The sequence below is a fragment of the Saccostrea echinata genome, unplaced genomic scaffold, assembly GCF_033153115.1.
Source record: "Saccostrea echinata isolate AGI-Se365-2 ecotype Australia unplaced genomic scaffold, CSIRO_AGI_Sech_v1 ptg000012l, whole genome shotgun sequence".
Taxonomy (NCBI): domain Eukaryota; kingdom Metazoa; phylum Mollusca; class Bivalvia; order Ostreida; family Ostreidae; genus Saccostrea; species Saccostrea echinata.
This window is the reverse complement of record NW_026889761.1, coordinates 11,989,066-12,015,592: the sequence shown is the minus strand read 5'-3', so window position 1 is coordinate 12,015,592 and position 26,527 is coordinate 11,989,066. Positions and strand designations below refer to the sequence as shown.

The 26,527-nt window shown below is 31.9% G+C and overlaps 2 protein-coding genes and 1 pseudogene across 2 annotated transcripts; 1 reads left to right on the top strand and 2 right to left on the bottom strand.

Annotated features, from left to right (window-relative positions):
- Window positions 1–2,932: 2,932 nt before the first annotated feature.
- LOC133185006 (hemicentin-1-like) lies at window positions 2,933–9,576 on the bottom strand. The gene is made up of 8 exons (XM_061320070.1): window positions 9,476–9,576; window positions 9,155–9,277; window positions 8,526–8,572; window positions 8,237–8,428; window positions 5,844–6,035; window positions 5,515–5,706; window positions 3,927–4,118; window positions 2,933–3,076 (listed from the first exon to the last, which is right to left on the bottom strand). The coding sequence occupies exons 1-8, from the start codon at window positions 9,574–9,576 to the stop codon at window positions 2,970–2,972; spliced, it is 1,146 nt and encodes a 381-aa protein (XP_061176054.1). The 3' UTR covers window positions 2,933–2,969.
- A 3,514-nt stretch (window positions 9,577–13,090) lies between these two features.
- Window positions 13,091–19,498, bottom strand: LOC133185005 (coadhesin-like). The gene is made up of 9 exons (XM_061320069.1): window positions 19,407–19,498; window positions 19,247–19,312; window positions 18,019–18,065; window positions 17,572–17,754; window positions 16,575–16,766; window positions 16,111–16,302; window positions 14,386–14,577; window positions 13,324–13,467; window positions 13,091–13,218 (listed from the first exon to the last, which is right to left on the bottom strand). Exons 1-9 carry the CDS (start codon window positions 19,496–19,498, stop codon window positions 13,091–13,093), a joined length of 1,236 nt encoding a protein of 411 aa, XP_061176053.1.
- Window positions 19,499–23,635: 4,137 nt separating this feature from the next.
- On the top strand, window positions 23,636–25,615 carry LOC133185004 (potassium voltage-gated channel subfamily C member 3-like; annotated as a pseudogene).
- Window positions 25,616–26,527: the final 912 nt, after the last annotated feature.

Sequence of the window (26,527 nt, the reverse complement as noted above, 5' to 3'; positions counted from 1 at the left end):
GTATTAAAAAAATTTAAGAAAATGATGTTTTTTTCTGACAATATTTTCACTGTATGTCATTGGTATTGAATTGCTTCTCAAAAGAGACCCATCTGGTTTTTGTGCCAAATGTATTACACCAGGGTGTTTTAATATACTGTCTGTCTGCGTGTGTGCATGTGTGAAAACCCCACCCCTTAGAGGCTTTGTGTGTTGTTTATTTTATCTGTTAATATATTGTCTTGCCATTCTATTTTTTTTTTTTCAGTTTGAGACTGTGATGAAAATGTTTTTCTTTTGTGTGTATCAAAGACCTGAATATCATTATGCATTCATCATCAAACTTTTTCATAAATTTTTATTTATTTACGGTTGGAATTGTTGAGAATTTGCAGGTTTAGTTATTGTATTTGTTTTTTTTTTTATTCAGTTAGAATTTCTGTTTGATATATCATGAATACAGAAAAATTTATTTGTTTAAATTTTTACCAACAGCATTTTGTCGAAATTTAGTGAAAGCACATAGTACAAAACGTACAATCTACAAATAACAATTGATATAAAAATTACTTCTTGTATATATAATGATTTGGATCTCATAAGACTCAAATCTTCGTGATTAGTTGTGTGGAATATTTACAATAATTATGAATATGTATATGCTATAAGTAAAAGCATTGTAATTGCCTTCTAAACACTTGCTGCTGAGGTTAAGATATTTTCCATATTTGAAGAACATAGCATTATTGTTTATATGTTTGCCAATAACTACTGCTCATTTTTCCAATATAAAAGTATGAAAAAGCATTATGAAATTATTAATATATCAGGATTTTTATGTTTTTGTAGTTCTCTTAAGATGTTACTCTAAGTAACTGGGAATTGTTGAGTGGCATGGGGGTATTGTTTTCTAAAATTATTCTGTTAGTTATTGATAAGCAAAAATGCAAGACTAAATTTTCAGTAGATGTTCAAAATGTCTATAATGTACCTGTTTGTCAATTTTAGTGCTAGTATTTGTAGAGTTGTATTGATTTATCAAACTATAATTTTCTGTTTAAATGTATTTAAGAAGGAAACTGTTAGTATATGAAATCAAAAAATGTCAACTTAGATATTTGAATTGTGTTCATAGGTATAAGCTTTGTATGAATTGTAGAAATCGTATTCTTGTTTTAATTTTCATTCATTTTTTGTGAGGGATGTCAGATAAAATTTTTATTTAAGAAGGGAGAATCAAATAAAAATGATGGTTAGATAATGGATTGTTCTTTCTTCCTCTCTGGATTGTTTCTTATTGCTTTTTGGATTGATGTATATTTAAACAATAAAATGCTTTCTTTGGTTGTTAGTACGGGAATTAATGTTGCAGCTGTTGTAGAAAAAATACATAACCCGCTTACGCGGGTTATGTGAATTTTTTTCAGCAATAGCTGCGACGTTAATTCCCATACTAACAAACAAAGACATTTTATTGTTTATATATATATCTTTATAAAAAATCATTCAGAGTAAATTAAATATGATAAATTTTGTATTATTTAAGGAATGAATTTAATAGCTACCCATTTTATACGGTATAAACTGGGTTGGGGCAGTTTATGCTTTATAAACCGTGAAGCGGTTTATAAAAAAGCGTAAACTGTTCCAACCCAGTTTATACCGTATAAATTGAGTAGCTATTAAATTCATTCCTTATAATTTAATTTTCATTCATTTGGTTTAAGAAAAAAAGATGATTGTCCTTAAAAAAAATGGTTTTTATAAGAAACAAAGGAAATAATATTCAGTAGATGTAAATATTTTCTTCACAATGTATTTTGATGTATCACATTTCGATTTATAGAAATCAGCAAGATTCATTGTGGGAACCCACAGGTTTTCTCTAATCACCTTTATCAATTGAATGTAGTGTCACCAAGAGAAAACCTGTGCATCCTAACGACGCGAAAGACTAGATGTGACATCTACATATGTATATTGCAATGTTGTAATTTTGAATTCTGACTAATGTAAATAATATAGAATATACCTTAAAACTGATTTATATGATCATGAAAGCCTGCTATTCAAGCGAAAATTAAATCAGTTCTTAAAAATAGAGATCTAATCAGTATATCCTAGAAGTGGATGAGGTTTCTTTGAAGAATTATATGTTTGTTTGTTTTGTTGTTGTTGTTTTTTGGGTTTTTTTTTTTCAAATTATCTACTTAAACTAGAAAATGGGCTCATAAAATGATACTCCCCATTCCTCGCTAAAAGTATAATGACAAAGTCCATATTTTGCTAATTGAAACCCCAAATATGTGTCCGATCAAAACGTTAAACAGGAGGTGCACAATGGCACTAGGCAATGAACATTCCGTGAAAGTCTCATTAAATTTTATTCAGTGGTATAGAAGGAGAGATGAGTACCCCCAATATTACAGAAAGAGTGGCAGTGTCTCCGTTTTGCTATGAGTATCCAATCATAAAGCATTCATTTATTAGAAAGAATGCAGTGTCCATGTTTTGCTAAGGGTAATCCCAAACATATGTCCAATCAAAACGTTTAATAGGATCTAGGTGCACAATGGCACTCTGTAATATTCTGGGAAAGTCTCCTCAAATTTTATTCAGTGGTATAGGAGTTACGGATAAGAAATGGTACCCCAAGCGTAACGGATGGACGGACAGACGGACGAACGAACCCCCCCCCCCTTCCCCACGCTTTTCAAGCGCAGGGTATAAAAATAGAGATTATTCAACACTAATGCTTCAAGTGTTGAAAAGATATATTTGTCTTTCCTCTTTTTCCTCTTAAAACATATATATGTATTTAGTTCTTAAAACTAGCATTCAATATTATATATATATATATATATATATATATATATATATATATATATATATATATATATATATGACTTTTTCTTTTCAAAATTATAGAAAGCCATTTTTTATATTCGTCGCCTATTGCAGTTCAACTCGTCCTCCGCTGTTAAAGTTTATCAATTTTTTTGGCTGGAGTAGTTACTTTCTTGGGAGTTGTTTGATATTGTAACTTCTTTGCTGCTTTCACGTTTGTTTTCTTTTTTATTTCCTTTGACACGTAATTCTACAAATAGAAGTAATATCATTAGAACAGGGTGCTAAGCCAAATCTTTTGTGAAAGGTCATAGGAAACGATTCTTAACACTAGGATTTAATTTTTTAACCTAAAGCTATATATGAAAGAATGTTAAATTACGAGCAGTAATATTTTTTGGCCTTTGTTCTACTGAAAAATAAAGGTGAAAACTTTTCCACTTGTTACTTTTCTTACCCGCTTATCGTTCTTGATTTTGTGGTTTTATGACGTCACAAGAGCCCACTGATGTAAACAGAGCATTAGACTAATGTATTTCTACCATATTTTATCTAGTTATTTAAGCTATTTTTGTAAATATAAATGAGTCTATGTTTTCAGGTGAGTTATCTGATTTCGTAGTTCAGTCAATTCAGTTTGAGCGAGTCGTTAATAAGGCACGGCAACTCAAAACTGGAGCTTTTTATCGGAGGATGATCCTGATGAATATCCTATATAAAATTACGTTTAAATTAAGCTACAACTTCGATTACTTACTCTACATCAAACCTTTAGAAACAAAAAAATATTTCCCTGTTTAATACACATATACGACATACCAAGAGGATTTCATCGTCATTCAAAAAAGTTATTAAGTCTTTTTTTATTCCAAGAAAAATCGCATAATGCAACATAGAATAGAGCAATTTACTAAAAGTGACCTTTTCTGCTTAGAATAAAAATTTTGATTAAGCCTATAATATTCTGTTAAAGAAAGGTATATGACACGTATGTGGGGAATATCCCTAACGTGAATCCCCAAAATAAACACTGGGGCCAGTGATAAGTCAGATATCTTTTTTTATTTTTTTTATTTATTTTTTTTTTTATTTTTGCTTACTTGGACACTTTCGAACAAAACATCTTTTAAAGTCTTCGTCCTTCAATGATCCGGGACATTTCTTCCCGCCGTGGTTTGGTTCCGGATTGTTACATTCCCTGTACCGGTACCGATACTTTACACCATGACCACATGTCTCTGAGCAGTGCCGGAAGTGACCCCAACTACCCCAGACACTCCATTTACCGTCCTCTGAAGCATACGTTATGTTACAAAAAAACAGAAGCATGCATATATAACATTAAAGATATTCATTTCTGGATCTTTTGCGAGTAAATAATCTGGAGTTTGGCGGTTGTTACAGTCCCCGAAACGTTCTACTTCTCTATTTTGCGTTCTCAATCTCAACGTTCATAAATATTTTTTAGATCTCTGCTCAACGTTGAACTATTTTACCGTTTGCTGTCTATTCGCTGAGTGTTCATTCGCCCTTCATATTTTTATGTAAAAAAATATCTAAAGGGAAAGGAGAAAAATGCGATGGACCAGAACAGGATTGATTCCATCCCCTGAATCACCAGTCAGGTGCTCTACAAACTAAGCTACCTGGCTACCGGTGATCGAACCTGCCTGACTACCACATTCCTCTCTCCTTAAAGGCCTCTGAAGAGACCAACCCAGGGTCATCCTTGGCAGGATTTTCACCTGTCATTTCCAGGGCATGGTGCCAAGGGCACAAAAATATAACCGTCCAGAACAGGATTCGAACCCAGACCTGAATCACTAGTTAGGTACACTACCAGCTAAGTTATCTGGCCACCGGCGATCCAACATGTCTGACCGCCATATCCCCCCTCCCCTCCTTAAGGGCCTTTCACCTGTCACTTCCAGGGCATGGTATCGCACTAAATTTAAGTGGAAAGGAGAAAAATGCGACAGACTAGACTAGGATTCGAACCGGGGCCCCCGAACCACTAGACGGGTGCTCTACCAACTGCGCTGTCCAGGCGCGGATCCTGGATGTAATACACTGAATTCATTTAGAAAACTAAATTTTGTCCTCTTTTTATTTTAAAGTCCATGAATTAAAATAAATCCATGATATATTCCAGGATCTATACATGTACATGTATATATTTTTTTCCAAATTTACAATTATCGTTTATGGTGGTTTTGAACGATAGATGTCAAAACTGTTTTTTATGAAATACTGAAAAAATGTATCTGTGGTAATTTTACGCATCTTAATAAACCCACTTATTTCAAAATATAGAAATCATCAGTCGGTAAACAATTAATCTCTATGTGCTCCTTCATTGTGAGATCACCGTTCAAAGGAGTAGTAGATCATTTCAATGGCTATTCTGTACCAGTGTTTTGAATTTTAGATTCATCCTCCTTATGCTCAGTGCTCTCTCTCATATTAAATTTTGCTTTAACGCTTATGGTTTTCCAGAAATTAATCTAAGTTAGATTTAAGATGCACACAATTCCAGCATACCTTGCAGGACAAAATGTGACAGGAAAGGCATGTTAACTTGACATTTTCATAAAGGAATGATAGCCAATTATCTTACTGAGAGTTATCTCTCTTTTGAGAGTATCAATGAACCTTAACTAAATGAGAAACACTGAATATTTTATTTACCTGGACAATGTTGAACATTGCATATGCTGTAGTCTTTTTCCTTGTCCTTCCCTTTGCACACCTTTCCATCCTTGGACGGTGTAGGATTGGTACAGTACCTAACTCTCTGTCTAAACTGTTTTCCTCCCTCACAGGTTTTAGAGCATGTCTTGTAGTCACCCCAGTTCCTCCATGTGCTCCACCCTCCGTCAACTGTACAAATTGTGGGGTGTAGATTTATGGTATTGATCTTAAACATTGAGAAATTTCAATATTGTATAATCATTATGCACAAAAGGGCCTTAATAAAAATCACGTAAGCCTTAAATATTACTTGTACAGCTGTATACCTTTGCATTTCTTGAGGAAACACTTCGTATATTTGTTCATATATGAGGACCCTTGGCAGATTTTCCCACCACACCTAGGGGCTGGATTGGAACACGTTCTCTGCCTTTTCCACTGTTGCTGTCCTTTGTCACACGTCCTTGAGCACGGACTAATCAATTTCCACTGTGTCCAGGAACCCCAATTCCCATCAACTGGTAAAGAAAATAAATCTTGTCCTTATATTAATAGAAAACCAAAACTCGGCTCTAAACTTAATTTATTGATGAAATTACAGAAAAGATTTTGTTCTCTGTTCTAGATTCTAAATAAAAATGAAGGATATGGTCTGGGTAACTGATTCATGTTAGTATTGAAACCAGAAGTCTCTGACGAGACTGTAGCTCTACTGGTTGTATTTATAAAGGAAGATAAAAGTAGCACTTGGACTTGAAACTTTGCAACAGCAATAAATAGAATAATGATCCTTGGTTTAGTCTCTTTTGTGGCAAGATTTATTATTATATCAGACTAAAACTGTAGGAGGAGTAGCCTTTTAAAACAATTTTACAGATATTTTGATTTAAGTAACCATGGAAACATCATTCAACAAAATCAAAAAACAATAACACCAATTATGTATCTCTGTAGTCTACTTGTATGCCACATAATACTGAAATCAGACAAAAAGTATAGGAGGAGTAGCGTTTTGAAAGTATTTCAAGAAAATTTCTATTTTTAGTAACCATGGCAACACTGTTCATCGAAATCCGAAACTGGTACAGAGAATTATGCATCTTAGTGTAGTTTACTTGTGTGCTAAGTAATACTAAAATCAGACCAAAACTGTAGGGGTAGCATTTTGAAGGTATTTCAAGGAAATTTATATTTTTAGTAACCATGGCAACAATGTTCATCGAAATCAGAAATCAATACAAAGAATTATGTATCTTAGTGTAGTCTACTTGTTTGCCAAGTTATACTGAAATCAGACCAAAACTGTAAGAGGAGTAGCATTTTGAAAGTATTTCACAGAAATTTCCTTTTTTAGTAACCATGGCAACACCGTTCATCGAAATCAAAAACCGATACACAGAATTATGCATCTTAGTATAGTCTACTTGTGTGCCAAGTTATATTGAAATCAGATCAAAACTGTAGGAGGAGTAGCATTTTGAAAGTATTTCACAGAAATTTCTATTTTTAGTAACCATGGCAACACCATTCATCGAAATCAAAAACCGATACACAGAATTATGCATCTTAGTATAGTCTACTTGTGTGCCAAGTTATATTGAAATCAGATCAAAACTGTAGGAGGAGTAGCATTTTGAATGTTTTTCACAGAAATTTCTATTTTTAGTAACCATGGCAACACCATTCATCAAAATCAAAATCCGTTACACAGATTTATGCATCTTAGTGTAGTCTACTTGTGTGCCAAGTTATATTGAAATCAGACTAAAACTGTAGGAGGAGTAGTATTTTGAAAGTATTTCACAGAAATTTCTATTTTTAGTAACCATGGCAACACCATTCAACGAAATCGAAAACCGATACACAGAGTTATGCATCTTAGTATAGTCTACTTGTGTGTCAATTTATATTGAAATCAGATCAAAACTGTAGGAGGAGTAGCATTTTGAATGTTTTTCACAGAAATTTCTATTTTTAGTAACCATGGCAACACCGTTCATCAAAATCAAAAACCGATACACAGAATTATGTATCTTAGTGTAGTCTACTTGTGTGCCAAGTTATATTGAAATCAGACCAAAACTGTAGGAGGAGTAGCATTTTGAATGTTTTTCACAGAAATTTCTATTTTTAGTAACCATGGCAACACCATTCATCAAAATCAAAATCCGATATACAGATTTATGCATCTTAGTGTAGTCTACTTGTGTGCCAAGTTTTATTGAAATCAGATCAAAACTGTAGGAGGAGTAGCATTTTGAAAGTATTTCACAGAAATTTCTATTTTTAGTAACCATGGCAACACCATTCAACGAAATCGAAAACCGATACACAGAATTATGCATCTTAGTATAGTCTACTTGTGTGTCAAGTTATATTGAAATCAGATCAAAACTGTAGGAGGAGTAGCATTTTGAATGTTTTTCACAGAAATTTCTATTTTTAGTAACCATGGCAACACCGTTCATCAAAATCAAAAACCGATACACAGAATTATGTATCTTAGTGTAGTCTACTTGTGTGCCAAGTTATATTGAAATCAGACCAAAACTGTAGGAGGAGTAGCATTTTGAAAAATTGTTTACAGACGGACGGACAGACAGACAGACAGACAGACGGACGGACGACGGACACCTTACTATCGCATAAGCTCTTCTGGTCTCTGACCAGTAGAGCTAAAAATTGACTGTATGTTTCCCTGAACAGCTGCTGATAATACCTATAGAGTGGAGTACTTTACAGGACCGGGTAGACGATTGTCCAGTTGAACCACGACATTGTTTCCCTCCATTTTTGGGCGACGGCTCGGTACAGGACCTGGACCTATATCGCTTTTGAATCCCACTGCAATAACCTCCGGTACAAACTCCCCAGCCTCCCCAGCTACTCCAACTATCCCAAACCCCGTCAACTGCAATTTTTAAAATACATTTTAGCACTTTTTACAGATGTGTTAAGCATTTCCATAAAAAGGGATGAAAATTGTCTTTATGGGAACATATTCGTACCTTTGCATCTTCTATAGCACCAGTTGTATGTTATTTTCCAGGAGTACCTGTAAAATTATAGAAAAAAAATAAAAACTCAATATGCATGACAAATTACGTATTTTAATTAAGGAGATTAAGAATAAGAGAAACTAATTTTACGGAGATTACCTAAACCATCTTTGTGGAAGTATATTATATAAGTAGAACTTTGCTGTTATGCCATTCAAAGAGAATACATTCATATATTAACTTTGAATCATAACACTATAGCATATTAAACTTATGTGTGCCACCAGGAGGCTGTCCTAGCTGGTACTTGATATGAAAAGTTTAAAGCCCCGGTTTCTGCAGTGCTATATTCGTATTGAAAAAATGCAAAGAACTGTGTATTATTTTAAAGCTTGAGTTTAAGACGAAGGTGGCATTGCTGAAATTCGAGTCTGAGACCGAAAATAGAGGCCTGTATCAATGTTTTGAAGTTTTGTGATTTATGTGCAAAAAACAAAGTTTGTCATGCATGTCAATCTAAACTTTTGAAAAGCCCTTTGAAATCAGACAAGAGAATGGTTTAAATAACGTTTTCTAATAACGGCATTAGGACAACCCCATGACCGTTCCGAACACGACAAACACGTATAGTCACTTACTTGGTTCCAGATTTGCATCTTCTTTTATTCCACCATCCACATTTCCTGTAAGTATCTTCCCCTATTTTTTTCGAATACTTGCACGTTGTTCTATATAACCCTGTCCATGGATTGCACCAGAATCTACAATCCATTCAAAAAGATATGTGTATTACATTTTGAAAAAATCACTTCCTATCTCAGATGAAGTTTATTGTTAAATATTCATGTCATTATATGGTCATAATTAGAAGGACATTTTAATGGCTTGTCATAAATTAGATTGTGGCAAGATTTCTTTTAAAGAAATATCTGCGAAATTTCCCTTAAAATGCAACTTACCTTTTCTGTCTTGCATTTTCTATCTCATTTTCAGCCTGTGTACGATTAAGCCAATACACGATGAGAATTGACAGATGAAGGAGAGGGGAGACCAAGTCCATTACTGAATTAGACATAAACAACATGGAATCAGACAAACTTTAATATAATATATAATTTTCTTAAAGTTTATTACCGTACCATAAAAACAATTAAACTACAGAAACATATTGAACAGAGAGCTTCTCGAATATGTGAGTATTTGCATACACAGGTCACAGATGGTTCTTAAACTGGTCGTTTCGTCCATTATTCAAATTGTTAACAATATCCGTAAATAAATGTTAAAATGAGTAAACAATTTCTAATTTGGGCGGGGTGGAAGGGGGCATTTAATGTATAAACATATGAATTCTTTTAGTTATGAGTTTCTACTGTATATTTTGATCGTTTTGTTTTGTATTTTTTAGTCTGTTGTTTTGTAATCTTGAAAAATAGCACTATACTTACCTTGTGTTTCAAACATATGTTTGTCACAAGTTTGAATGTCTGTCGATCACATCTCAGATTTTAAAAGTTAAAAAAGTTCTTAAATATTCATACATATAGGACATACCGGTATATTTTGCTCATGTATATGACGTGTGTATTCAACATACATATTGCTTGTTGTTTTATAAGCATTATTTGAAAAAAAAAATTGACATATATATGTTTTATGTGTTTGTTTTTCTTGTGACATGCATATATTTAAATATACCTTTGAGATATTCCTGTGTACGAGTACATTAAAAGAATTGTGTCTTTTGAGTTACGGTATCGCGCATCCACATTCTTGGTACATGCACATCCTTACTAGAAAAAAATTCTAAAAAGATAGTTTAGATGATGTGTAAGTATTGTTTAAATATTACCGAATTTCTTTCCAATTTCATGTTGATGTCTGTTAATGTTTATTCCTCCTAATATGGACCTGGTATTTTATCAAAGCTACTTTTTTTGTTTATTCATATTTTTGATTTGTTTTGTATGTTTGTTTGTTTGTATGTTTTTTATATGGTTTTTTGGTGTGTTCTGGTATTTTTAAGTATATCGCATTTGTTAAATATTTACATATTCTATTTTTTTTCAATTCAAGTTAATTATTGATGAAAAGAATGAAATTTATATATATATATATATATATATATATATATATATATATATATATATATATATATATATATATATATATATATATATATATATATATATATATAGATAGATAGATAGATAGATAGATAGATAGATAGATAGATAGATAGATATCTCATATTCATATTCAATTTTTTTATTATTTATATTTTGTTGTTGGATATGGAATTTATTTCACGAGTGGAACAGGACCTTTTTTTCGAGTGCAAAGCTCGATCGAAAATATTTTTTAAAAATCATGTCTCACTAGTGAAATGAATTCCATATCCAACAACAAAACATTGAATTTTCTGTTACTTACATTTTTTTTTTTTTAGATTTCTCGTAAATTTTGCCCCTGTGTATTCTTCACACAGTGTTATTGGCTGTGACGTCATAGTTGAGCGGTTGAGAATTCATAGCTTCGCAATTGTGAGATTGAATACATTGTAACATGGATTTTAGCAATATATTTGGGGAGAATTTAAAGTTTTTGTCTCTATCAAGATGGTTTAGTCACTATCTCTATCTTATGACAGGCCAGAAATCATTTTAATTACTTCATTAACAGAACACAGTTACAGAATATCATTTTGGTATCCTTTTACACTGTGAAAAATATCACTTTCATTCAATAAATAAATCACTGTATTTCACTATTGAATATATATACTTATATATATCACCTTGCATTTGATAAAGATTTAGTTTTTATTTGCTCACATGTAGCTAATTTACTAGCTAGTGTGGACACTTTCTCTACATTATGGAAGTGCTATAATTACTCAGCCACCTGTTGTCGAAGTTGGAGTTTTGTAGTGTACTTATGACAGTTTTGAAATGCAAGTGTCAGCTTCATGTTTTAATATTATTGTTGGAAACTTTATGCTACACTAGATGAAATCCCGCGAAAGCGCGGGGAATTAAATTTACACTACTACCGACAGAAAATATATTGTAGTTTCTACTGATAGCCTACAGGCTTATAGCAGGAAGAAATACTTTGTTCAAAATCCTGCATGAAGTAGATGTACGTTTCCAATCCCCCCCCCCCCCATTTGTGAAAATTTGAAAAAAAAACAGTTTCATTAATTGGCGTTTATTGTGAAACCTGTTACACTATGTTATGGATATTGTACTTCAGATGCTCTTATTTCATTTCCCTCAAGGATAAAACCAGCGAATATGCACATTTTACTGATAAATTGATTTTTTTTTTTTTGGGGGGGGGGGGTAAAAATTCACTGGTACTTTGGTCTTGCTTTATAAATATGTATGTATCTTATCGATATGTAAAAAATGTATTTTACTTTTTTTACATACATGTATCAATAAGGTACATACGTGTTTATAAACCAAGACTCAAGTACCCTTGTAAATATTAGCTTTTAACGCCCTCTGAATAGGCCGAGTATTTGATACAAAGGACTGTATTCAGAAAAATAACCGAAATGTAATTAAAGCACAAAATTTTACAGCTTTCATTGTATTTGAACAATACCTTATTCATTAATTTTCTCTTTTCATGTTAGCAAGTTTATTACGAAGTACAAATTGTACTTTGGGTTCGTTGCCACAATGCTCTCAGTGAGGATTTTACCGATAAATTTATTAGGAAAACCTACTACATATATGTAATAGTCTTTCGATATATAAATATATTCAAAACTTATAGTGTTATCAATGATTTATCATTATTTCAATGACCATTCACACAAAAGCTTTTTTATGTTAATGTAGCATAATAGCCTCGTTTTTTTTTTTTTTTAACATCGGGCTCGATGCTATATATGATGTTCTAGAAGCTTCCGTCAATATTAAGATCGGTGAACTACGAAAATAATTTGCACATTTCCCTTTTTAATCGGGTATCACAACTTATTTCTTTTATATCATTTAAATTAAGTTTTGATTGAATAATTCAGTGATGACGTTTTATGAAATAAATAAACGATTGCTTATTGTCAGTGTCATTAAAAATTGCCAGTAACTTAGATCCGCCAACCGGAAACGCCACCGTACTCATGTTTTTGCTATTTCATGGCTGTTTATAGAAAATGAGGGTAGACTTTTAATTTAATGTACGATATTAACTATGCGAGTGAAATCTAAATATAGTTTACGGACATCATCTTTTATCTAGTGTATTCTTAGAGGAGTTAGTAAGAACTCTGGTGCACCCGTTTCGGAGTTTATTTACAAAATTTATTAATTTATAAGTATAGATGTAATTTTACCACTGAAGAGGTTTCAGTATGCAAGGCAATTGTTATTCAATTCAGATTCAACTTTTACGCAAAGAGTACTTTCTATATAGTGAGTCATTGTCTATATACACTATATTCATCCTTATAATATTTATATAATAGATAAAACTTTTTACAATGCAGTTTGAATTTTTATTTCGAGCAAACATGTTACAGATCCAGCTTTCTTTACTATCCTCCTGTGTTGATGCTCCAGTTATGAAGGTTCTTTTGTATTATTTTGAGCTGTAGGTAGTTTAAATCTAGATTCATTCATTGATCCGTTGGTTTTTAATTCGCCGAACGTTTCGTTTATCTTTAAATGGATATTGTTTGTCAACAAATCTGAAAAATAAGTATGCAATAAGTATGCAATCACTTTCCATATTAATAATTGGATTGGGAATATTCATAATTCAAGCTTATAACTAATTTTACTCTTCCTCTTACCAACATCTTTATTTTTAGTTGAATCGGAAGACGAGTTTTCTGTTTTGTTTAATCCAGAGTCGGGCGTCAAGGAAAAGTCCTTTGCTTTTTGTGCTTTAGTAAAATATGTGTTTGCATTTGAGTTCTTGGAATTTCCTTGATCCTCTGAAAAAGGGGAATATGAGCTACAATGATTTGTACATTCCCAGGCCATGAAGGTTGTGCACAATACATTGTGAGTACAGGTATACCACACGAAAGTATTCAATTTGTTATGCCCTTTTGAATATCTTTCTATATTTCTAATATCGGTATAAAGTCCAACAAATTAAATGTTTTTCACATCAGTCTAACAATTTCAATATATTTGACTGCTCTATCAGCCCAGCATAAAAACATCACAACTAATAAGTAGTCGTTCAATATCGGCGACACGGAAATAGCCAAGTTTAGAGCGTATGTAATTTGAAAGTTGGAGTCACGTTTCCTCCAACAGACAAAAAATCATGTTTTATTAAAAAATTATGTTTTTTGATATGACTTTTTTATAATTTATTTTTTTTTTTTTGTTAAAGCCAAAATATTGATCATAAAGTTATTGTTTATAGATGTATGTATATTAATTACATCTGTCCACAAGTCTTCACTCTAGTGTTTAAAGTGAAGAGAATAACAAAACAAGAGCACACTGTGGGTGTGACCGGTTGACAAGAGATGCTTACTCCTCTATGGCATCTGATCCCATCTATGATGTTTTTAGTGGACCTTATTTGCTCTGCTCCCGATTTGTGTTGTTTCAATGGACTTTTGAGCTTGATAACTGTTCATTATCTCCATGTTTCATTATATATTTGGATTCCGGCAACATATGATTTGCTAGACCTGAAGGTGAAAATGTTTACACTTGTTCCACGACCTCGGACAACATTTTCACCTTCAATTCCAACAAATCATGTGTTACCTTCATACCCAGTCTATAACTGTATGATATTAAAAATATTGACAAATTAGCTCAACTGCTAATGCTGTTTCTCATTGTTTGCTGTTTAAGTAAATATTAGATTTTAAATTTCATTGTTTTACTTGGACAAACTCGAAGGAGACAGCGTTTGAATTCTTCATCCTTCAATGATCCGGGACATTTCTTTCCGCCGTGCTCTGGTTCTGGATTGTTACATTCCCTGTACCGGTAACGATACCTTACACCATGACCACACGTCTCTGAACAGTGCCGGAAGTGACCCCAATTACCCCATTCACTCCATTTACCATTCACTAAATAGTAAAAATATTTCCTTACAGACCTCGTGATACCAAAGAGTGAAGTTATTTTGAAGCATCCTATTTATCAAGGCTGAAGCAAAAACTTATAATAAATGTTTTTTTCTTTTAAATAACTACTTTTCAACTTAATCTTTTGTTTAGTGAGTAAACACAAATACCTATTTTACCTGGACATTGTTTGACGTTGCATAAGGATGACTCTATTTCCTTATTCCTCCCATGACATGCGGATCCCCCATACCTTGGGGCAGGTTTATTACAAAATCTCTCTCTATGCCTAGCTCTTTTCCCTGATCCACATGATTTTGAACATGCATCATATTTACTCCACGTTTGCCAAGAGCCCCATCCCCCGTTTCCTTAAAAACAAATTAATCTCAAATTTTAATACTTTTGATATGTGTCAACCAAATTATATATGACAAAAAATAATCTTGATTTATTGAGTGTCAAGTAAATATTATAAATTTCAGTTAAACTTTTTAGTTAAACTTTATTATTGCTTTTTAAATGCATAAAAATGCAACGATAATTTACACAGGGTGTATTTGTTACAAAATTCAATTAACAGAAATATGTGGAGACTGATCAAATTCACATAATATGTGTAGCTAATAAGCATGTCTTTCATAACATTGTACTTTGTATACCAGATAGCAATTCTGAGGTTACCACAAATGCAATTAGTAAGTGAGTTATTAAATCAATAGAATTAAAATTTCACTATCAACATTAACCATTCTCCTTATCCTATTTAAAGCATTGTTCGTCATAAGAGCAAAAATAAATTTGGATCTTTTAAACAATATTTTATTGACAAATTGACAAAATTACAATAGATGAGGGATTGAGAAACAAATCGACATGCTTATATTAATCCCGCTTGTTTCTTACACCTCCTGAACCTATAGCTATCAAATTGCAGTTATAATGAATACAAAGCAACATCAGTGACGATATTATATCATGAAATATGAATAAAGATGGAACTATTACACACATTGCTAAAAATAGAAGTACTTTGGTTGCTTTTTTCCCAGGTAGAAAATTAAAAGTAATAAAATTCATTCCATTATGAAGGTTCTTTGCTAAGTGGAATAATGATTATCAATTAATTCCATTCATTGTTAAATATTTACATTTCCAATAATTTTCCCCTATAATTCTTTACAAATAAGAATACAGTTCATTTTCTCATGAACTACCATGCACGGGCATGAATATCTCCATTGTTACGTCATAATACCTTACCTGACGTCAAAACTATAGTGCAAACTGTTTTGCTTTAAAAATGATAGTTGAGTGGCGTTATTTGTGCCAAATCATCAGAAAAATGATGTAAATATAAGAAATGAATTTAATTTTTGAAGATTCATGAGGTACATGAACTACAACGCTTCACGCCGGCATATTTATCATGAAGCGCTAACGCGCTTCATGAAATATGCCGGCGTGAAGCGTCGTAGTTCATGTCCTCATGAATCTTCAAAAAATTAATTCATTTCTTAAATATATATTTCTTACGTGGACAGTGTTGAGTGTTACATAGGGCTGAGTCCCTTTCTCTATTCTTCCCAAGGCATGTACGTCCACCGTATTTTGGGACGGGATTGTTGCAGTTTCTTTCCCTATACCTTATTCTTTTACCAGTTCCGCATGTTTTTGAACATGTATTGTATTTACTCCATGAATGCCAAGGGCCCCATCCTCCGTTTACTTAAAATATAAACAAAACATCTCTTTATCAATTTCAAAATCTGAGTAATTTTTAAGTATTTAATGATTCAAACTCGCTTCACGTTAAATGATGCCTGTATAAACAGTGCCAATAATTGGTTCAAAACTGACTTCTCTAAATCCTGATTATGAATAAATTTATTACAATGTAAGCGTCCTTATATTGTATATTACTGAATTTCATGCACACAGATCTAAGATCACTAAGAAAAAGTTTAAGCCAAATTAATTGATTTTCTTGCACATTGTACCTTTACAGTGTCTCAGAAAGCAAGTTTTCAAGGAATACTGTTTAGGTGCTCCATAGCAGTATCGTCCACCACACCTTGGTCTTGGGTTGGAGCATGTTCTCTCTCTTGTGGTTAATATTGACCCTTGTCCACATGTCCTTGAACATGAACCAGATTTTTGCCAAGATCTCCACGAACTCCACCTTCCATTGACTATCAAATAAAATGAAAATGAATCTTGTGAAAGAGATGAAGTATTGACAGCTAGGTTTACTATGGACATACATAGAGATTTACATATAGTGTATATATAGACACACACTAGCAAAAAAAATCTTTGATTAAAATAAGTCACTTAATCTTCTAGCTCAAGTAAGCTAAAACCTACCACAATTGAAATCTCTGGCGGATAATAGGAAGTATCTAAAACAAATGGGAGGTTTTCTTACGAAAACTGCATGTCTCATAAGAAAATAAGGAGTAATTGTCATTAAATACAACAGTAACATTTAATCCATTAATTCTCTTATATGTTATTCATCCAATATATATATATATATATATATATATATATATATATATATATATATATATATATATATATATATATAGAATAAGAATTTATAACGTTAGATATTCCATATTGAATGTTTATTGTTTTTTTTTTTTTTGTTTTTTTTTTTATATATATATAAAACTGAATCTATAAAAAAAAAAAAAAAAAAAAATAGGGGAACTTTTCCTTCGCCAAGCTCTCGGCAGCTTGAAGCGGAAGTTGCGATTTTTTCGGTTTTTCGGCTGTGACCTTAAATCCTGAAGCTTTGTGTTAAGGCAGGCGTTGCCACCCTAAAAAAAAAACCCTCCCTGCACAGTGGCCCTGAGTATCGTGTGAGTAATAAAGGTCTATATTTGAAGCCCCTCGCCGGCATCCGATGACGCCTCATGTAAGTGAAATAATCTAGGGACATACAACAACAAATAATCTCTCTATCAATCAAAAAGTTAAATATTAAATCACCCTTTCGCAAACATGGTTTGGATGATGTCTGCCTAGAGGTTCCATAACATCTTCGTCCCCCATTTTTCGGTGTTGGATTGGTACATCGCCTCCATCTTTGTCTTTGCTGCTGACCAATGCATGCGTTCCCAGAACAGGATCCCCATCCTCCCCAAGAACTCCATCTACTCCAACCCCCGTTAACTAGAACACAAATATACAGTATTTCCATTAGTACATCCATTTTACTTGAGCATTTTTTCTGTTCTGCTTTTGCTCTTAAACTATTTTACAATTTTAAAATGTCTTATGACATAAATAGAATTTATGCAAGAGAGAGAGAGAGAGAGAGAGAGAGAGCTGTAAACAAATTTGTAAGTAAACTGAAAGCCTTCGTCCTTTTGCATGTCTCCTAGAAGCAAATTATCAGTTTTTCATTATTAAAGTATGGTTGAAGTTGTTCCTTACCTCGACATCTAATGTTGCAGAAATAATAAGTTGTTTTCCACCAATACCTGTGAAAAAGCAAAACCAACAAGAGTTGTTTATTCAAAATTGTTAATGCTAAGAAATTTCACTTTACGAAATATTGTGTTGAAAAATAGATCTGCTCGACTAAAATGTAAATGACATATTGTATAAGTACTGCAGATCACCATTTTTTGCGATACCTTATTTTCGCGAGAAAGTCATATTGTATTTACTAGCGATCCAACTTTTAACGAATTCTGTAGACGTTTTTGCGAAAAATTTCTTACGAGAAATTTCCACTGTAAAAGAAATTTTACGAGTTCATTCCTTTTCACAAAAATTCTTACGACATTCATAGTGTAAATTTTGTCGCAACTTTACGAGAGTTTTACCTTCTTGTAAGTATTTTAGAACCGATTTTATTGTAAAAATATAACCGATAAAACCAAAAGTACAGTTTTATTAAACTTGTTTACGCAAGCTACAAAAGCATATTTTTTCCATAATTATTATCAAAAAATAAATGAAATATACTACAAAATATTTATGAAGGCAGTTTCACTTAAGATCTTTGTATGACCTACTTGTACTGTCAGACCTTTGATTGTGAGGTCAGATTTCAACTTCCTTGCTTTACAATCGATTGCATTCGAAATTTGCTTTCAATAATATTTGTTTCGCTGACAAGTGTTGAAAACCTAGCTTTATTTTTATTTTCATCCATTTTTAAGGATTAAAAAGCAAAATGAGATCGTTGCTAGGGACAAAGTCTGTCGTAAGTAAAATCTTAAAGTTAATCTGCTACGAATGCGTTCTTGAAAAGCACTTATGATTCTTAAGTTGAAATCTTACGCATAAACTTAAGATTTATTGTGAAAAGGGCCAGTGGTTATTGTTGAATTTAATCCGTTATAATAAAAACATATGCGAGAATGAAAATTTCGCGAGCAGATGGTCTTGCCCAATTATGCTAAAATTAAGTTTTTGTGAATGAATTGTGATTTACAATATAAGGTCATCTTTCTGAAGGTCACTTACTGGAGTTGAAAAAATAAATTATAGCACAGACAGGAAGAAAACTCTACAATAAGATGTTATTCATCTATTGAAAATAAATTTAAGTATTCCAGGAATCAAAAATGAGACAAAAATTATTTACTTAGTTCCAGTTTTGCAACGCCTTCTCCATAACCATCCACATGCTCTGTAATAAGTTGTTACCCACTTTGCTCTTGATGTACATTTTGATCTTCTCAATCCAGTGGACGGATAGCAGTATCCAAATATAGACCTAAAAGCAAAAAAAAAAATAATATTGTTCATTTCAATATTTGTGAAATTTTTGTTTAAAAATTTAAAGAAATTTCAAGTTGAAAACAATTTACCTTTTTTCTTTTTCATGGTTTTCAATAGAGTTTTCAAAACTCAAGGCATTAGAAATCAGAATCGACAATCCGAAGAGAACAAGATACTTCATTACAGGGATTTACAAACCAACATCGCGTCATGAAACAAGTTATATAAACTACCTAAACTAAGGATATAAATCATATCAATACAAAAAAGTTACTAACACAACAAACGACACAAATAATACTATTATAAATTGATGCACATATTTCACTGACAGCTTTTCTCTAACAATAGGGCCTAGTGCATCTTTTATCTTTTATTTATTGTAGAGTTCATGTAAATATCTATAGAATTATATATCATTTTAATTTCACATTTTGTTTGCTTTTCTACAAAACGCACTGACATCCCAAGAGATGGAGATTACATGTTGCACAGCTAGATGTCTGTGACGAGTTTCTAGTATTTATATTATGCAAAACATATGTATGGCCAATCCTATACAATTTAAAATGGTTTTGATATACGATTTTATCTTAATTTATATAAAGCTTAATAACGATTGCTATTTTTATATCCGTGCTTAAAGCTAGACAAAAAAAAACTAGTTGTATTGTTATCGTATTTCATACAAACTAGTTATTCTTTGTGACACTAATGCATTTCCCATACTTAAATAATTTTGTAATGATAAACTGAATAAATCATAAATTCATAAATCATAATAAAAATGCTGTGGTAATCATTTTATAAAACATTAAAATTCCCCATAACCAAAGCATTTTGAGTTATGACATAATTAAAAAATTACCTTACTTACTTCCTATGATAAGTAACGTGTTTTAGTCCCCTACCGGTGAAACCGGAGGGGACTATAGGTTTCCTCTGAGTCTGTCTGTCTGTCTGTCTAGCTGTCCCTCTGTCTGTCTAGCTGTCTGTTTTTCTGTCTGTCAGTCTGTCCCACTTGGTTTTCCGCGATTTTTTCTAAACGCTTGCAGATATTGAGCTGATTTTTGGTATGTGAGTGTATCTTAATGAGTTGCAGATCAAGTTTGCATTTCGTTCCGCTTCAATGATTTTTGACGGAATTACGACCTTTTCAATTTTTCAGAGTTTTCCGCAATTATTTTCTAAACGCTTGCAGATATTGAGCTGATTTTTAGTATTTGACTTTACCTTGATGAGTTATAGATCAAGTTTGCATTTCGTTCCTCTTCATTGATTTTTGACGGAATTATGGCATTTTAATTTTTAACAGGAACCAGATTACACTTGCCGGTAGGGGACTTGTATTGCTAATGCAATACTTTCAGAATGCTTGTTTTTATTTATTAAGCCTTTGTAAGAAAATTTTAAAAAAATGCATCGACATTTCCAAATGCATTTTGCTACATGAATAAGGCTCCAATTATGTTTGCAAATCTTTTCTGTATCCAGCATTTAATGGCTTCGTGTATTTTCAAATATTTTTCACATCCCAGTCAAGTCATTTGAAAACATTTTAAACATCTTAGGCAAGTGAACTTGATTTACCTATTCTGTATTCCAAAACTTTATAAAATTATTGCAAAGAATGATGCTTTGCAAGGTCCAGTTAATTTTCTACCAATACCCTATCTTTAGATAGATTAAAGATATTAACTGCTGTGAAGGAGAAACTTCAGAAATACAGTTCACATATTCAAGAATAGTGTAAATAAATCTAAAAAAAAAAAAAACAAACAAACAAACAACAAACTCTAGATTACTTATAAAAATTTGAAATTACAAATTTTGTATAATTTCAGATTTTTTGAAAGTTCTCTTAAGTCTTTGTTTCAAAATCAACATCATCAGAATATATTACTTTTCAGCATTTATTATACAGCCATTCATGATAAAATAAAGACCAGGTTTATGACGTCATAAACTACAGCTTCTTCAGTATATTGTGTGTCGCCTGCTATATAATCGTTAAAGATAGAAAGCACATCTTGATAAAGATAAGTGGTGTTAATTATTTATTTGTATACTACTATAATTATAGCTCAAGCATTTGCTACCTACAAAGGAAAAAATAATTCAGGGAAAGTAAGACTGCGATACAATAATATTTATCATAAATCTAATATGACAATCAAATAGAAATTTGCTTCCTGAACCCTTAAAGCTATACCTAAAAATCCTAACGAAATTATCATTAAATTTTATAATTTTAAGTGATTTATTTATTTCAAATACAGTAGATACCTCTCAAAATTAAAAAAAAAAAAAAAACCTTAAAAGACTTGTTAAATTAATGGTAATGAGTATCCTTGAAAAGTAGTAAAATGTCGGGATCGAGGACAATTACATTGTATTTTTTCACCATCTTTTGACAAACAGAGCACATGCCAAAACATAACATCTTCCCCTCAAAGGTTCAAAATATGTATGTCGGTACTATGGACAATTTTTAAACTTAGTTCAGGTCTAGTTCAAAGATCAAGATCTGACCCTGGTATTTTACAAAAGCCATTGTGCTAAGTAATAAACGAGCAATTTATAAAATCCCTTCCTCTTACAGTTCCCAAGATATAGGTTTTTACAGACGGACATGCAAACTACTAGTAACAGAGAGAAGTCGACAGAAGGACAGACAAAAACCGGGTAAAGTGATCCCTAATTATTGCTCTGCTCTACAGGCGAAACAAAAGAGGACTCGGAAATTCTGATATTGTGTGATCGGTCAATTAAAAATTATATTTGTTTAAAAAGAATTAGATTCTACTTACAGGTACTCTGAAGTTCATAATAAAAAATACTGGAGTTGCTCATAAACTACTTATGTATGATCTTTGGAAACCGGGTCCGAGGTATTGAAACATCTAAAGGTAAAAACAAAAAATAAGTAAAATCACTTCATTTCAATATGGGGACAAATTTTTGTAGTTTGAGAAAAAAATTATAGGTTTGTGGAGACCTGGTTTCTTGGTTGAAGAAGTGTTGAGTTGTTCTGTATTTAAAATTATACGTTTCGTGGAAGACATAAATTTTGTGTCTCTTCATACCACGAAACAACGAAAATTAAACCCAACAAATTATAAAAATTGATTTCACAGCATTGCATTAAAATGAATTTGGATCAAGCATTTTAATTTTAGATCAATAAACTGCTGCTGAATGCAAATAACATGTTAAAAAAGAAATGTAGTATTCTTGAACTGATGTGGAATTTAAAAAAAAAATCATTGTTATTCTTTTGTTATGTTCTTTTTTGGTATTTTATTTTTGCATTCAGATATTTTACATTTCAGCTCACCTGAGCAAAGGCTAAATTGAGCTTTTCTGGTAGAAGAGTTTCTGTTGCCTATCCTCTGTCCTCCGTAAACCCTTAAAATGGGGTATCAAAGTTTAATAAAGTTTAACATGGACATAAAGAGGTAAACACCTTCCTTTCACGAACAAAAAGCTCATGAATCGTCATAATTATATGCGAGCATCCTCAATCGGAGATTAAGGTTTGTTTAAATCATGGAGCTACCGACATCGACCATAAACTTAAAGACCCCAGATGTATTCCTAGGATAATACCTAGATTTATCGGCTTAGTCATATATATTATGGCTAACTATTTTTTGTATTAGTTTGCTGGATACTGAATTCATATCGGCCTTTGAATCAGTCAGGGAGTACATGGATTGTCTTATAAGAGATGGTTGAGCAGAGGTCAAGCCAGAGAGTGTAGTTACTTTATGGACATATAATATTTATGTATCATATTTCAAAAATTGGTTGTGTGTGTTAGAAAACCTCGAAAATCATTTTTCTGTTATTTTCAGTGTATAGATTTATTATTTATTTATTTAAATTTCTACGAAAAACTTCACATCTCGATAAAATTATTGTTTTGAAAATTCATTATCATACAATTAATGGAATTTCATTATTATTAAAGACTTACTACAAACTAGGAACAGGGTAAATGAACGACTCAAAAATCACATCGCAAACCTTTAAAGTGAGCCAGCATATACCTAAGGTAAAGATTTGTTGCATTCAACCCTGATGAATAGATACCATAATTATAAATGCTGTTATTGTACTAGAATTGATTTTTTTTTTTTTTTATAAATTATTGATTATTGCTTTGTGTGACCACTTGCTTCAGGATATCAAGATATTGTTAGTCTGAAAGACAATTAGCGGAGTGTCATTTCGACCTTGTCATTATCTAAATAAAAACAGTAGATGTGTATTCAGGATATTTTAATTACACTTCATCATCTAAGGCAAACGTATCATGTCTAACCATTTTCGTATCAGTTTGCGGGGAACTGATTTTATAACAGGCTCTGAAGCAGTTAGAGAGTATATGGACTTTCTCATCAAAGATGGTCGAGTAGAGGTCAAGCCGGACGGTAGTTACTTTGTAGATAGAAACCCTGCAATATTCCATCATATTTTGGATTATTTATCTGGTAGAAATTTGCATCTTCCAAAGGGCGTATGTGCACTCGAGGCTAGAGAAGAAATAGAGTTCTGGATGATCCCATTAGAGGCTGTACCCAAATGCTGTTACGAGGTATTGTACAATGATAATATGTCTAGCTATGAAGCGATAGAGGAAATGGAGGAATGTTTGACACGTGGTGTTTGTCCAATAGTAGGAGAGAGAAAATATTTTAAAGGTAAATAATTCCAAGAACTCAGAGAAACTCTCAACAAAGCATTGGTGGATCCATGTTCCAGTTTACTTGGGAAGGTAATTTTTTGTCATAATTCTGTCTAAAAAAAATAAATCATAAAATCAGATTTAAAAAAGTGCAGACATATATTCCTATATTACTTTTAGATAATCGGACCATAAACATTCATGTGTTCATAAAGCAATATTGATCGATTCTTTTACAATTACAGACATTATAATTATGTCCGAAATATCAATTTATCAATGTTTAATGTAATAGATTTTATTTTAGTTATGTCCTTGCTCACTTCACAGTAAAATAGCCAAACTTGTGAAGTGATTTGCATATACACTAATACAAATACAGTACATATCATTGGGACCATCCGTATTTCTCAAGTTGTTGTTCAACTGCTGTTTCGATATGTCATAAATAGTTACTGGTGGCAATTTATTTAAGATGGTAAATCCTGTATTCCATATGTATTGCTTTTAAGGATTTTGAATTTGTTTAAAGTGGATTTTAGTAAGAGCATACATCAGATTCTGCATATCTAATATTTTAGGATATACTTTTCACGTTATCACATCATTTTATTTTTGTTTTCTATTTTGTCCAAAAACATCGTTATGTTTTGATTTGAAAGTAATCGAATAATACATATTATTATACATGAATAATCTCTTTTTTAGACATTTTCCCCCTGATGTTCAAACAAGTGAAATAATTTTTTTGAATGCCTGTACCTGTTTTTCCTTAGATATGGTTATGTTTTGTGGCGATCTTCACAGTGACTGCAGTTGTGTGCTACCTTTTGCATTCAAACAGTGAATTTCGTGTCTGCAATACCAGACAATTATACATACAATTTTATCTTCAGTAACCCAAAGCGCACAGTATTATATACAAAAGTTGTTCCTTTGCACCATGTGATCCTGGAAACTGTTTCTAATTTTTTTCTTTTGTTTGACCTATTTTTACGATTTATTATTACCCATCAGAAGAAAGCATTCATTTTATCCATCCTCAATATCATAGAGCTCTTATCTGTTGTTATCTCATTTTTTATTAGTTTTGCTGACAGAAACCCGAGTGTGATCATCAAAGATATAGCGGTAGATAAACTCTTGATGATTTTGGGATTTTTATACTCCCTTAGAATTCTAAGACTTTTACGCTTAGCTGAAACAACCGCAGAAATGAAGATTTTAAAACTATGTTTTAAGAAAAGCTGGAAAATAATAGCACTCCTTTTCATAGTTTTTACAATTTTTTCCACGATATTTGGGTCTGGGATGTTTTGGGTCGAGTTTGAGAATACAGAAACTTTTCCCAACATATTGATTAGCATTTGGTGGGCTGTTGTTACCATATCAACTGTTGGGTATGGAGACCACTATCCAAAAACCGCTTTAGGGTATTTGGTGGCATCTATGACTGCTCTGATTGGATTATTATTAATTGCAATGCCTATTGCAGCTTTATCTTCTAATTTCGGCATTTTTTATAATTGTTATACATATAAAGAGAAATTTGCAGCTGCAAAGAAAAAATCTAAAATTAATCTCAATTCTAGCATTGTTAATAATTGATAACTAGGCACTTTAGGTCTGGCAATGAGTTACCGTTTTAAAAACTTTCTGTGTTTGATTTGGGTATTTCAATGTCTTACGATAAGGAAACTGTCTGATTACCATTTGTTTGAAGCATGGATATTTGTACTCTTTTTTATAAAAAGAGGAAGATGAATTATTAAATTGTGTTGTTTTAAAGAATTTTTATACATTTTTTGATGTTTAGAAACCGTTAATTTTCAATTGTTGCAATAACAGTATTTGTTCCTTTCCACGCTTTTCAGTTTTCTGCGTATCATTGTCACTTTTTAACATATGCATATTCTAGTCTCAATTTATCTGAACATTTTTGCGTAATTATCTTCATATCTTATGAATAAAGTTTGAAAAAAATGATTTAATCGTTTATGGTGTTGTTTATCTGACGAAAAGTTACACAATCGATTATCAAATTATACTAATTAAGACATTGATTGCAGCATAAATGCATGTTAAACATACACAAATAAGGGTATTGACTTGTTACATAATTGTCCTAAAAGGAGGCAATTTATAGAAGTATTCAATCAAGGATTTTTCTCCATTCACAAAACGTTTTTTATGCAAAGAATTATTAATAAAATCAATAAATCTTTTATTACATTTAATAAATATAAAGCTGAAAATATGTACTTGACAATTTATCCAATAGTTTATCAGGATATCAAATAAGTTATAATTATGAATACTGAATTTTAGGACAACAACTGACAACCAATTTCCTAACTTTAACATACTTTAAAGCTTCATAAAATTTAAACAAATACGAGAGTTGTTCGAAAAATTCGCTGACAATGTCCTTCTTCGTTAAATTATTTTCAAGATCAGCATATTCTCAAAAGTAAATGTATTTTTTTGTTGATGTGTGTGAAGTTTCGTTCCATTTGATTA